At 43.0% G+C, this 13145-nt stretch overlaps 1 protein-coding gene across 2 annotated transcripts in view; it reads right to left on the bottom strand.

The window, feature by feature from the left end:
• Positions 1-13145, bottom strand: part of HMCN1 (hemicentin 1) — a 482637-nt gene that overhangs the window by 127615 nt on the left and 341877 nt on the right. For both annotated transcript variants that reach the window (XM_068240141.1, XM_068240142.1), the window contains exons 78-81: positions 5886-5993; positions 3769-3903; positions 3560-3694; positions 2787-3056 (exon numbers count right to left, since the gene is read on the bottom strand). In XM_068240141.1, the coding sequence (XP_068096242.1) occupies positions 2787-3056; positions 3560-3694; positions 3769-3903; positions 5886-5993 (648 nt within the window). The remainder of the gene's footprint in view (positions 1-2786; positions 3057-3559; positions 3695-3768; positions 3904-5885; positions 5994-13145) is intronic.

The following is a 13145-nucleotide window of genomic DNA, read 5'->3' as shown; positions in this document are numbered from 1 at the left end:
GGCAGCTATACTGGGGGCAACTATACTGGGGGCAGCTATACTAGCTATACTGGGGCAGCTATACTAGCTATACTGGGGCAACTATACTAGCTATACTGGGGGCAACTAAACTAGCTATACTGGGGGTAACTATATTAACTTCATTGGGGGCAACCATACTAGCTTCACTGGGGGCAGATATTCTGGGGGAAACTACTAGCTATACTGGGGCAACTATACTAGCTAATACTTTAAATTACAGTTAGCTCCGCCCTCATCCGGTCATGACCACGCCAATTTTTGCCATGAAGCACGCCGCATGTTGTGGTTACACCCATTTTTTTTAGGGGGGGGGGGTGTATTTTAATACCCAGCACCGGGTGCCAAATGCCCTAGGTACGCCACTGCTAATTGGGTCAATAAAATGCAAAATTCCATTGTGCAAAATTCTTTGGAATAAGTGGACATGTTTCCCATAGAGGCCTATAATGGAAACACATTCAGTCTGGACTCCAAACAGACCACAATTGAGACAGAGACTGCACTGTCCACTCTGGCTGGCCATTCGAGATCGGTCACAACTGTGGCCCAAGCCTTCCTCTTGCTACAAAAAAATGATTTATTTGTTGTAGTCTCTTTTCCCACTTTCTGTCTAAACAGGAGGCAATGGTAAGTCTCACAAATGGGGAAACAGGGCAGCAATAAAAAATCAAAAGAGGTTGTTACACCTTACCTCACTATCCAAAACTAAAATGTTATAGCACAATTTCCTGGAGCAGGTCTTTAAGATGTAATGTTGGTAAGAATGTTTTATGAATCTTAATGCAACATGCCTGAAGCTGTTTAAAAATAATGACAATGCAACTCAGAATCACTGCAAAATAATGTTCTGGTCAACCATGGCTTGAAAGTATCTTTCTTGTCTGAATATGAACATGGCTAATGGACTAAAAGGGTGCACCATATGCTACAATGCAAAATATTGGCTATTGGGCGCCTAAGAAGAAATTAGGGCGCCCGTTAAATAGCAGTTGCCGAAATCGTGTAATCAACATTTTTCATATTGTTTAGAAATTAGTTTTTACTATTGTTTTAACTTATTTTAGCATTTTAAAATTCATTTTTAGGAGTACAATGCGTAAATTATTGTTTTGAAGCTTATTATCTATATATCCCTTTTTGAATTAACCTCGTTTTTGGAATTACAATGCATAAATTTTAGTTTTCACATTTATAATCTAAAATATTGGTTTTTTATATTACCGTTATTTTAAGATTTTTTAATGTGTACATTATTGTTAGGCTATTTATTCTATTAGAAATATATAGAGCTGTTTGATTTTTTTTTATATTACCGTTATTTTAAGATTTTTAATGAGCACGTTTTTGTAAGGCTTTTTATACTATTAGAAATATTTAGCTTTTATATTCATTTTTTTTGCAGCGAAGTAGGTGGATTTTTAGGGTTAGGCACCACCACAGGGGTCTTAGGGTTAGGCACCACCAGGGGGGTCTTAGGGGTAGGCACTACCAGGGGTGTCTTAGGGTTAGGCAGTAGGCACCACCAGCGGGTCTTAGGGTTAGGCACCATCAGGGTGGTCTTAGGGTTAGGAACCACCAGGGGGGGTTAGGTTTAGACACCATCAGAGGAGTCTTAGGGTTAGGTACCACCAGGGGGTCTTAGGGTTAGGTACCACCAGGAGTCTTAGGGTTAGGCACCACAAGGGGTGTCTTAGGGTTAGGCACCACCAGGAGTCTTAGGGTTAGGCACCACAAGGGGTGTCTTAGGGTTAGGCATCACCTTGGGGGTCTTAGGGTAAGGCATCACCAGGGGAGTTTTAGGGTTAGGCTCCACCAGGGGGTCTTAAGGTTAGGCACCAACAAGAGGGTCTTAGGTTTAGGCACCACCAGGGGGGTTTTAGGGTTAGGCAACACCAGGGGAGGTCTAAGGGTAAGGGATAGGTACAGGGAGGGTTCTGTGTGAGAGAAGGGTTAGGTCTAGTTGCAGTAAAATATCTGTAATATTTACAATTTCTTTCCTATGCTTAATATGCTGCGTGATATGTTGGCACTTTATAAATAAAATAAATAAATATAAAAGTGTAAATATCGTTTTATGGTTAAGGATGACATTTTGCAATTTTATAACCGTTATTTCAACATATTTATACTTAATTTTAGGTTATGATTTCAAGACCATAAAAAAGTGTTATAGATAATATTTTAAAATTTTAAAGTTTGCTAGACAACCTTTTTGCATGTATGCGGTGAGCTCTTCCTAGACACAGTCACAAAAAAGCTGGGTGAGTTAGTGAGTCTGCGTGAACCTTACCTAAAATAAAGGATCTGAAATGGTTAGCAGCCACTATCACTTACCCATGTTTGAGTCTCCCAGCACTGTCAAAGCTATGGCTTAGATCATCACTTCCTAGTCATAGGCAGTAGGCCTCTCCGCGATGCAGGGCCTGGCCAATCACTACGTGTGAGTGAAGTAACTTATGTCTTGTGCAGATAAACTAATTTGAAAATGCTAATGGTTTTTGAATACACATTTTTCTATTGTCAATAATGTAATTCCTGGCAACATGCAAATATAAATATAGTGAAAGCTGACTGCATTCATCTGAAAAAGAAGATGTGTCCTTGGACTTATTAATGCCACTATGTATCAGGAAGCATTACTTACAAAGGAACATATTTTCCAAAAATGGAAGTAAATTAAGCATACTTTGAAATTTAAGGCAGAAATGTTAGCTTAAATATCTCTTCACATTAGAATTAATTTTAAAAACAGGTAGCATATTTACCCAACACTGAGAGATTCATGCTGGAACTGATGGAGCCTGCCACATTTTCTGCTATGCATGTGTACAGACCTGAGTCACCAGGCTGTGCATATGCTATTTGTAAAGCTCCATTGCCAATGATTCTAGGTCCAGCTGATGTGGCTAGAGGTTCTCCGTCTTTTTGCCAAGCAATCTCTGGTGGTGGGTTTCCATAAGCCTCGCATATCATTGTGACCAATTCATCCACAACAACCGTATATTCTTTTTGGTGAAGTTTTATTAATGGTGGCTCTAAAAACAATTATATAAAAACCTCAATGTTACAGGTATGTAAAACAGCATTGATACAACAACACTTAAAATGCTGAAGTCAAAAAATGGTGAACAGGTATAGGAATTGTCATTTTTGTTCACTTTCATGATTCATTGTAATAATATATAACGATCGGTTTATTGTCTGATTTCTCATCACTACATGTCCATCCTTATATCATCAACACCTAATTAAATCAATTTTGCTTATATTAAATAACTTTAGTGACTCATGCAATGAGATGAGTGTACAGCTAAGAACATAAGATAAAAGTGTGTTTTAAAAAGCGATACAAATATTTGGTGCACAATTTCTACAATGTATTACTTTTTACAAAAAGCTTTTATGGGTGCAGATGAGATTTTTTTTTTCATTTTTGCACAACCCAGGCACTGTCCGTGACAACTTCTCTAACAGCAAAAATAATTGCGAAATGTGGATTTCTACAGTGTTTTTAAAAAAAGTGCCAAAGTAAACTTACCATGAACCTTAAGTCTGACCCTCCCCAGTGCTGAACCAGCTTGGTTTTGGGCAATACAAGTGTACGTACCACCATCCTCTTGTGTAACACTTGCAATTATTAAGTTACCATTAGGAAGAATACTGTAATAGTCTCCTGATAGAAAGGGAAAATATCATTTTATTTTATTATAAAATTACAATGGTAATAGAATGAACAATCTGTGTTACCTGTTTTTATACCAACGCCTTCCTTTTGCCATGTGATAGTGGGAAAAGGAGTCCCAATTGCTTCGCAAGGAAGTGTGATGGAACTGTTTACTAGAGCTTCCAAATAGTCAGCTTCATTATGTATGATAGGAACCTCTAAATCAGAGAAAACGCATGATATACTTATTAAAGAGAATCGCTATGTATGTTCACATGTTTAATTATTATAGTCAGCATGAAAAACAGATTTTTCAAATAAAGTAAATACAAAACCTTAGAGTGTATAGAGTGTATCTCTAGGTAGTTTATGAAAGCCAGCTTACTTTTGCAACTGCTGAACAACACATGTGGTCTGTTTATAGAACAGCAAACAGCTTGGTCATCAAAAAGGTGCCATTCTTGTTTCTAAAATAACAGCCCTTTTCTGATCACAACCTTTTTTTAAGTTGATCCATTGAAAAGATCTCCGATTTTCAGTGTGGTGGCTATTTTTTTCAAATGACTACTAATTCCCACTGAAATCCTATATTGCACATTTAGAAAAAGTGGTGATTATCCCTTATCATCACTTTATGAGTGAGCCCATTAATAGTGGCAATCCCTGCAAGAAATGTTTGTGAACTGTTGTGGTTTTTCGACAACATTTTTTTGCCACTTTTGCAGCTAATTGCCACTTTAGAAAAATGAATGTCAAGCTCTAAAATAATAGTCAAGCTGCAACTAACAGTTGTGACAAACAGTAACTCCATAAACGTTTTGTGGCTTCTGATCATCAGTTTAGGATAATTACATTACTCCTGTTCTCCTCCACATTAAGATGCCTGATCACCAAGGAAGAAAGCCTGTTCACCCCCCCTTTGCAGCATTGTGGAGCAGCAGTGAAGAAGCTAGTGTCTTAAATACTTCATTCCTCTGCTGCTGCATCTGCCTCTCATACCGGTCTTGAGTTGTCACACAACATGCAGAAGACCAGGATTTAGGTGAGGGATACCAAGTTGGTGCCATAAGGGAGGAATGATCAACTGCAGTGCTGGAGTATGTAGAGTACTTACTGCGCTGCTGCTCTGTAGTCCTGTCTGTATAGGCTACTGTCTTCCACAAACACACTAGCCACATATCTAGGGTACTGGTTTCTTCATAAGAAGTAGCTGAATCATTTTAGGGTACAACAAACTTGTGTCATTAATAAAAAGATGCCAATGGTAAGCATGGGGAAAAAGAGGTTAATAAGGTGGTTAAACAGTTATGTGATAATTTAGATAGCATGGTCTTAACCCTCCTGGCGGTTTGCAAAAAAATCGCCAGGGGGCAGCAAATCTTTTTTTTTAAATTTTTTTTTTTTTTTTTCATGTAGCGAGACAAAGTCTCGCTACATGATAGCCGCTGCTCAGCGGCATCCCCCCAGCCCCTCCGATCGCCGCCGGCGATCGGAGATCCGGAGATCCCGTTCAAAGAACGGGATCTCCTGGAGGGCTTCCCCCGTCGCCATGGCGACGGGCGGGATGACGTCACCGACGTCATCGACGTCGTGACGTCAGAGGGGACTCCGATCTGCCCCATAGCGCTGCCTGGCACTGATTGGCCAGGCAGCGCACGGGGTCTGGGGGGGGGGGGGCGGCCGCGGCGAGAGGAATTGCGGCGGATCGGCGGGTAGCGGCGGCGATCGGGCACTGCACGCAGCTAGCAAAGTGCTAGCTGCGTGCAGCAAAAAAAAAAATTATGCAAATCGGCCCAGCGGGGCCTGAGCGGTGCCTTCCGGCGGCATAGCCCGAACTCAGTTCGGGCTTACCGCCAGGAAGGTTAAAGGTGGTCCAGATGCACAAACCAGAAATACAGATAGTTGCCAATTAGCAGGTGCTCATGGGCCCTACTTAGATCAGGTATTATTGTACTGAAGATGCTGCCTGTGGCTGGCGGCTGTTGTATTCTTGGGTGCTGGGACTTAAACAGGTGTTTCTACACTTCCGTGAGTGCTGTTGGACTGTTGGTATTTCTTCTGTTAATGGAATCACCAAAGGAGCAACAATGCCAGATGACTGCTGGCTCTCTGCACAGTTCTTGTTTGCATGTACTTTCAGATGGCATAACCAATGGTTCATCACATTCAAATCAATTGGTAAAGATAATAATCGACTTACCTTGAACATGAAGATTTATGTGGATCTGAGCAGAGCCAACTTCATTTTCTGCTTTGCAAGTGTATCTCCCAGCATGTGTTAAATCTGCACGTGGTATTTCAATACTTCCTATGAAATAAATGATAAAAAATGAATGTCTGTGAAAAAATTTATATATTTAAAAAAAATATATATATATGTATTGATATAATGTAATTTTTTTCATGTTGCATCCTTCCAGGAACAACAAGGATGTATCTCCACCTTATTATACAAAGCGGAGAGCAGTCTGCTTGTAATATTACTACACAATATAAATGGCAAATGGATGGGAAATGCCTCCATATGTGACAACATAAAGTTTATGCTTCATTTTATACTGTATTTATTTTGGAATTACTGCTTCATCACTACCATATCAAAGTAAAAACCAGAGCATTGCATTATGGATGATGAAAACAAAGGAATTACATTGTTTTTCTTGTATTTACTGTCTATATATCTGTTTGTTTTACTTTTTAAGTCTGTATTATAAATAGGTACAGGGTTTAAAATGACCTCTTTTACCTATCTACCTGAGTTGGTTGATATCTGCAGGCCCCACTATAATGCCTGGTACACACCATGACATTTCCTGTCAGATAGATGGGTCAAATCAGTTATTTCTGATAGGTCCAATCTGATTTCTGATCATTTTTTCTGATCAATTTTGTATAGAAGCGATCAGGTAATTGTTCAGAAAAATTATCGTAAATCTGATCAGACCTGTTGGAAATAATCAATTAATCAATAATCAGGAGACGCACACTGAAATATCCATTCCACATGGTTTTGTCAGATAACTGCTCAGACAGGACCTGCTGGTTTTCCCTGACTTTAAATCTACAGACAAATACCAGCCTTCAGTGTATTTGTGCCTTTAAGCTGAGAATAATACGTTACTCCTGAAGAAATGAATTGTACAACTGCCTGTGTTTACGAAACCCGTTGAGGCATCGAGTATATCTCGGCCATTGTACTGTAGATAGATCAGAGCATCAAGTCAGTTAGAACAGAAGTTCCCCTACAAGATAATGGGCTGATCGACTGGTACGTCCTTTAGTTCAGAAGTGACGGAATGGCTAAAGATAATGTGAGTGAAGAAAGGCCTCTGATTGTTTTTCATAAATCAACTCCTTTTTTGTTGTAGGTTCTCTCACATGCTGCCTCAATTTTATCCAACCATCGTAAAAACACTTCGCTATAGTGCCCCTTTAATTCCCATATACCATTATAAGCCACGTGCTATGTATGTACAAAGCATAGTCATTTTTGCTTAGTAAATAATATCTTTGATCACTAGTCTTTGGCAATCACACCACTTAATAAATCACCCTCCATGAGTATCAAACAGACAACAGTAAAAGCAATGCAATAAACAGTGATGCTTAAATGAAAGAAACATTTCTTCAGAAAAAGACAGTGATTCAGAATGAGCTAATGTCTGCTGCTTCAGTAAGGAAGGGAGACACACAGATTATCTCCAATCTGCATCCTGTTATGCCTGAACATGCAAGGAGAATTCACCAAAGAAAATCACAAGAGTTTGGTTCAATCAAGAAAGCAAAAGTTGCAAGAGATTATATAAAATATACTGGAAAGAAAACGGTAGGAAATCTGGACTGCATTTTCCATGTCAACAGACAATCCAAACCACCTTTTGGAAGTCCCCTTTCTCTCCTATTAAAGAGACTCTGTAACAAAATTTTCAGCCTTATTTCTTCTATCCTATACATTCCTATACCTGTTCTAATGTGGTCTGGATTACTGCAGCCTTTTCTAGTTGCACTGTCTCTCTAATATATCTAATCTTCTTTTCTTTGTCAAGCTTTGTTGACCCAGCGAGGAATGCACTGCCTCTGTTGTGATAGGAGAAGTTATGCATGCCCCCTGCAGGCTCTGTGTGTATGCTTTGTTTATTCCTCACAGAGAGGTCTCTGCTTTCAGTTTCAGCTTGTCTGAGGGGGGAGGGAGCTGCCCATGCTGAGAATTGTTGGAATCCCTGACTGGAGTGCAGAACATCCACAATGTAATGAAAACGTGTAGTATACTGTAACATGATATATATATATATATATATATACACATACATCACTTCCTGGTTAGCGGCCATGTTTTTTGTTTGTAAACACTTCCTAAAGCGATTAAAAGCAAGGATCGTGGCGGGGAGCGGCGGAAACAGCAAAGCGGGATCCAGGAGATCACAGTTACTCGTTTGGTATGTTTTTTATTGTACAAATCGAACAGTACAGATTCTCTTTTGTGAGTAAAGTATATATTGGAAACACAGAAAAGAAGCCAAAGCATGTTTCAATTATGTTTTTTAAATGTTTTAAAAGAAAGAAAAATCATACAGATTGGTTAATTGGCTTCCGCTAAATTGGCCCCTTATACTACAACACAACACTATATACTTTGTATGAAGTAATGCAGAAGATGTCAGCACTAATGAATATGAAAAAAGAATAAGTGAAACGTGAGAAGAGGATCTCAAAGGACTTATAAATGTAGAGCTTGCACATTTACAGGGCAAAAATGTGCGTATTTATTATTAGCGGCTCAGTCATCAGTGATAGTGGCTGCATCCACCTGCAAAATAGCAGTTGAAGCTGCTGCATGCATGTATATTTCAATGCAAGGATATAACCCTGACATTCTAGTCAAGGAAAAGGATTTTTAAAACATCCCTGCAATGTTATTATTATTTTTTTCAGCTGTAAATTTGTTTTTGGTCTCTGCCCATTAATGGTTGTAAAGTCAAAGGAGAGTAAAGAAAGACAGTGAATGATATAGTGAGAGTCCTAATGAATAATTATTATTGTTTATTCAGGGCCGGCCTTAGGTTTCACAATGGCCCTGAGCGAAACTTTACATTGGAGCCCCCCCAAGGATTTTGACCTCCACATTGGGTCATACCACCAAATGAGCAACAAATTAGCACATTGGGGCATATTCACTACATAGAGGTTAAATTGGCATATGAGAAGCACAGTAATTTCACCATTACTTACACCAGTTGCATAGCGCATGTTACACTAGCAATATGCACTCAACTGACATAAGTACACGCTGCATGCACATGGCAGTTTTACTACTATTTAACTGCTTTTAGTAAATCTGTCCCATTGTGTTTTTGCTTAAACAGGGATATATCTGAGAAGTGTGTCTGTATAGCACACGTGTCCCAAACTGTTGCTCTAACAATCGATGCACGATCGTTAAAGGCAACAGTTACTGTGCGTAACGGCAAACCTTTATAGAGGCTCAGGGGAAAAGAGTGAGGGCTGGTTTGAGGGTACTATGGAGTAAGTGAGAACAAAGAGGTCTGCTGGGGTTGCTGGGTGGGGGTGGGGGGGGGGGGAAGGACACTGATGCTATTGAGGATGCAAGGGGTAAGTGAGCAGAAAGACGAGGTATTAGGGTTCGGAAGGGGAGGCAGTAATGCTATTGAGGGTGCTGGGTAGGTTTCAGGAAAACGAGAGGGGATTACTGCGGGTGTGTGTTGTGTGGGGGGGGGGGGGGGGAGGGGGGGAGGTTACTGTGGATGCTAGGGGGATGAGAGTGGGTCTTATTGATGGTCTGCAGGAAGCGAGTACTTCCAGCCCGCAGACACACTGTTGCGATGCGGCAGCCAAAGGTGCCCCCCCCCCCACTGTTAGGTGGCCTCCCATAAAGTTGGTGTGAGAGATTGCGGAAAAGCCGCCACATATGCTACTGAGCAGGCGGCTGATTCCGCGTCCAGTGCTGCGGTTTGCACGCGGAGGCATGTGTTTGGTAGCAGGGCAGAACGCGGAAAAGCCGCCGCATGCAACAACAGTAAGGCGGCTGGTTCCTCGTCCAGCGCGGCGGTTTGCACGCGGAAGCGTGTGTCTGGTGTGGCTGAGTCTGTTAGTGTGCATAGACTTAGGAAAACACGCGCGCGCGCTGAGAGGCAGAATTCTTATACTAAGCAGGAAGAGTCAGCTGACCATGCCGATCAGCTGACTCCTAAGCGGGATACTATTGGTTGAGCAATTAGGGGTGACCTCTGTCGCCTTTCTAGGGTACATAATTTCAACCTCTGGCCGCTCTATGGACCCTGGAAAAGTTTCAGCTGTGTTAGATTGGCCTCAACCTGTAGGATTGAAGGCTCTCCAGAAGTTCCTGGGGTTCGCTAACTACTACAGAAGGTTCATAAAGGGGTACTCTACGGTGATCTCACCTCTCACCAGTCTCACAAAGAAAGGGGCAGATACTCACCACTGGTCCCCTGAGGCCCATGCTGCTTTCTCCACGCTAAAGAAATTGTTCTGTACTGCACCCATTTTGAGACATGTTGACACCACCTTCCCCTTTATCGTGGAGGTAGATGCCTCAGAGGTAGGGGTAGGGGCTGTGCTGTCTCAGCGTTCTGGGTTGCAGGGAAAGCTACACCCCTGTGCCTATTTTTCACGTAGGTTTTCACCCACTGAGAAAAACTACGATATAGGCAATAGGGAACTTCTAGCCATTAAATTGGCCTTTGAGGAATGGCGACATTGGCTAGAGGGTGCAGAACATACCAATACTGTCTATACTGACCACAAGAATTTGGAGTACATTGAGGGCGCTAAGAGACTTAGCCCCCGACAGGCTCGGTGGTCATTGTTCTTCTCGAGATTCAGATTTGTAATCACGTACACCCCTGGTAGTAAAAACATCAAGGCTGATGCTTTGTCCAGATGTTTTGAGCCCGAGACAGCACAGCCTTCAAACCCAGAAACCATTCTGCCACAGAAAGTGGTTCTGGCCGCCACTGAGACCTGGGAGGACTGGACTAAAACGTTGAGTCCATTCCAACAGGATGTACCTGAGGGAAAGCCTGAAGGGGTCATGCTTGTACCACTGCCTTTTCGTCTACAAATACTGCAGTTGTTTCATTCTCACAAGAATGCTGGGCATCCTGGAGCCACCAGGACTCAGGACCTCGTAGCAAGATGTGCCTGGTGGCCTTCTTTGGCAACTGACTGCAAAGAGTATGTAAGAGAATGTGCAGTGTGTGCAAGAAGCAAACCCTCCCGCCAGGCACCTGTTGGGACATTACAATCACTGCCAGTCCCGAAGGAACCATGGACCCGCCATCTGTCCATGGATTTTGTGGGCGAACTCCCTAGGTCTGAAGGCATGACGGTCATTTGGGTGGTAGTCGATCGTTTTAGCAAGATGGCCCATTTTGTCCCCCTGAAAGGACTCCCCTCGGCCCAGGAATTGGCCGATCTTTTCGTCCAACATATTTTCCGGCTGCATGGCATTCCGGAAAATTTAGTGTCAGATCGGGGAGTCCAATTTGTTTCTAAGTTCTGGAGGGCATTCTGCCAGCAGTTAGACATGGAGTTATCTTTCTCATCAGGCTACCACCCACAGACCAATGGCCAGACCGAGAGAACCAATCAGTCTCTGGAACAGTTTTTAAGATGTTATGTGGCAGATGTTCAAACTGACTGGGTTAAATTCCTGCCATTTGCAGAATTTGCACACAACAACTTGAGGAGCTCCTCCTCAGGTTTTTCTCCATTCCAGGTGATGACTGGAAGGTCACCTAAGTTCACCCCATTGCCAGTGGCTGCCACCCTGTTTCCAGCCCTGGAGGATTGGCAGAGGTCCTTGAAGCAGACGTGGGGAATGGTAGAAAGAAACTTGAGGAGGCCTTTTCAGAGTCAAAAGAAACAGGCTGATAAAAGACGTTCCATAGAGTGGGAGTTTCTTCCAGGTGACTTGGTCTGGGTGTCCTCACGACATTTGGCTCTGAAACAACTGTCTTCCAAGTTAGGTCCCAGATTTGTGGGTCCGTTTCCTGTGATAAGGAAAATTAATGATGTCACTTACGCCATTGATCTCCCCGCCAGCATGCGGGGTGTGAGATCTTTCCATGTGTCCTTGCTCAAGCCGGCAGTGCACGTGGATTCCGCTCCCCCCCTTCCCTGTGTTGATTGATGACCAACCTGAGTATGAGATTGATAAGATTCTTGACTCCCCACTTGTGCAGAACTCCGTGCAGTATTTGGTGCATTGGAAAGGGTATGGCATTGAGGAGAGAACTTGGGTGCCAGAATGTCGCATGCATGCAGAGGAGTTAAAGAAGGAGTTTCATAACTTGCATCCTGAGAAGCCGGGCAGGAGATGTCCGGAGTCCACTCCTGGGGGGGGGGGGGTACTGTGAGAGATCGCAGAAAAGCCGCCACATGTGCTACCGAGCAGGTGGCTGATTCCGCATCCAGTGCGGCGGTTTGCACGCGGAGGCGTGTGTTTGGTAGCAGGGCAGAACGCGGAAAAGCTGCCGCATGCAACAACAGTAAGGCGGCTGGTTCCGTGTCCAGCGCGGCGGTTTGCACGCGGCAGCGTGTGTCTGGTGTGGCTGAGTCTGTTAGTGCACATAGACTTAAGAATACGCGCGCGCGCGCGCGCGCGCTGAGAGGCAGAATTCTTATACTAAGCAGGAAGAGTCAGCTGACCATGCCGATCAGCTGACTCCCGAGCGGGATACTATTGGTTGAGCAATTAGGGGTGGTGCTGGAGAGCACTACTCCATATATAGTTCCTGCTGGTCTCTTGCAACTTGTCTGCCGTTGCGATCACTACGTGGAAGCACTCAGACCTAGTCAGATCCTCAGTGTGTTTAAACCAGGTGGACCTGGGAATACACACTTAGCCAGATTATTTGAATTGTATTTTGTTTATGCTTAAGCTAGTTCCAGGATGTAGAGACCAAGGACCTCATACCCAGCTTAGGGAACTGAGTTATCATCTGTGTTATACTTCAGTCTAGTTCCAGGGTGCTGAGACTACGGACCTCGCACCCAGTCTAGGGAAACTGTATTATCCTCTGTGTATTCTTCAGACTAGTTCCGGGGTGCTGAGACCAAGGACCTCGCACCCAGCATAGGCATTGTTTGATATATGTTATGATTTATAGCTTTTCTGACTACTCTTCTGTCTTCTGATTCGGTACCTTGTATATCTGATATTCCGTTGCCAGACCCTGCTTGACTTTGATACCGAATCAGCCTTCTGTCTTTGTACTTTATCTGTCAGTGTGTTGCCGACCCGGCGTGCCTGACCTCGAGAGCTATCTCTCCCCTTTAAGAGATAGTCTCCAGATCAGATAGTTACATCAATCTTAGGTGTCACTTACTCCTAGGCCCTTCCCGTCTCCAGCCTGACTCCTCCCCTCGGAGAGCCTCAGGCTGCTGGAAGGTTCCTGTGTTCTCAGAGCAGTGTCTCTAT

Source organism: Hyperolius riggenbachi, chromosome 6, assembly GCF_040937935.1.
Source record: "Hyperolius riggenbachi isolate aHypRig1 chromosome 6, aHypRig1.pri, whole genome shotgun sequence".
NCBI classification, from domain to species: Eukaryota; Metazoa; Chordata; class Amphibia; order Anura; family Hyperoliidae; genus Hyperolius; species Hyperolius riggenbachi.
The sequence above is the reverse complement of the archived record's forward strand: the minus strand, read 5'-3'. Positions and strand labels throughout refer to the sequence as shown.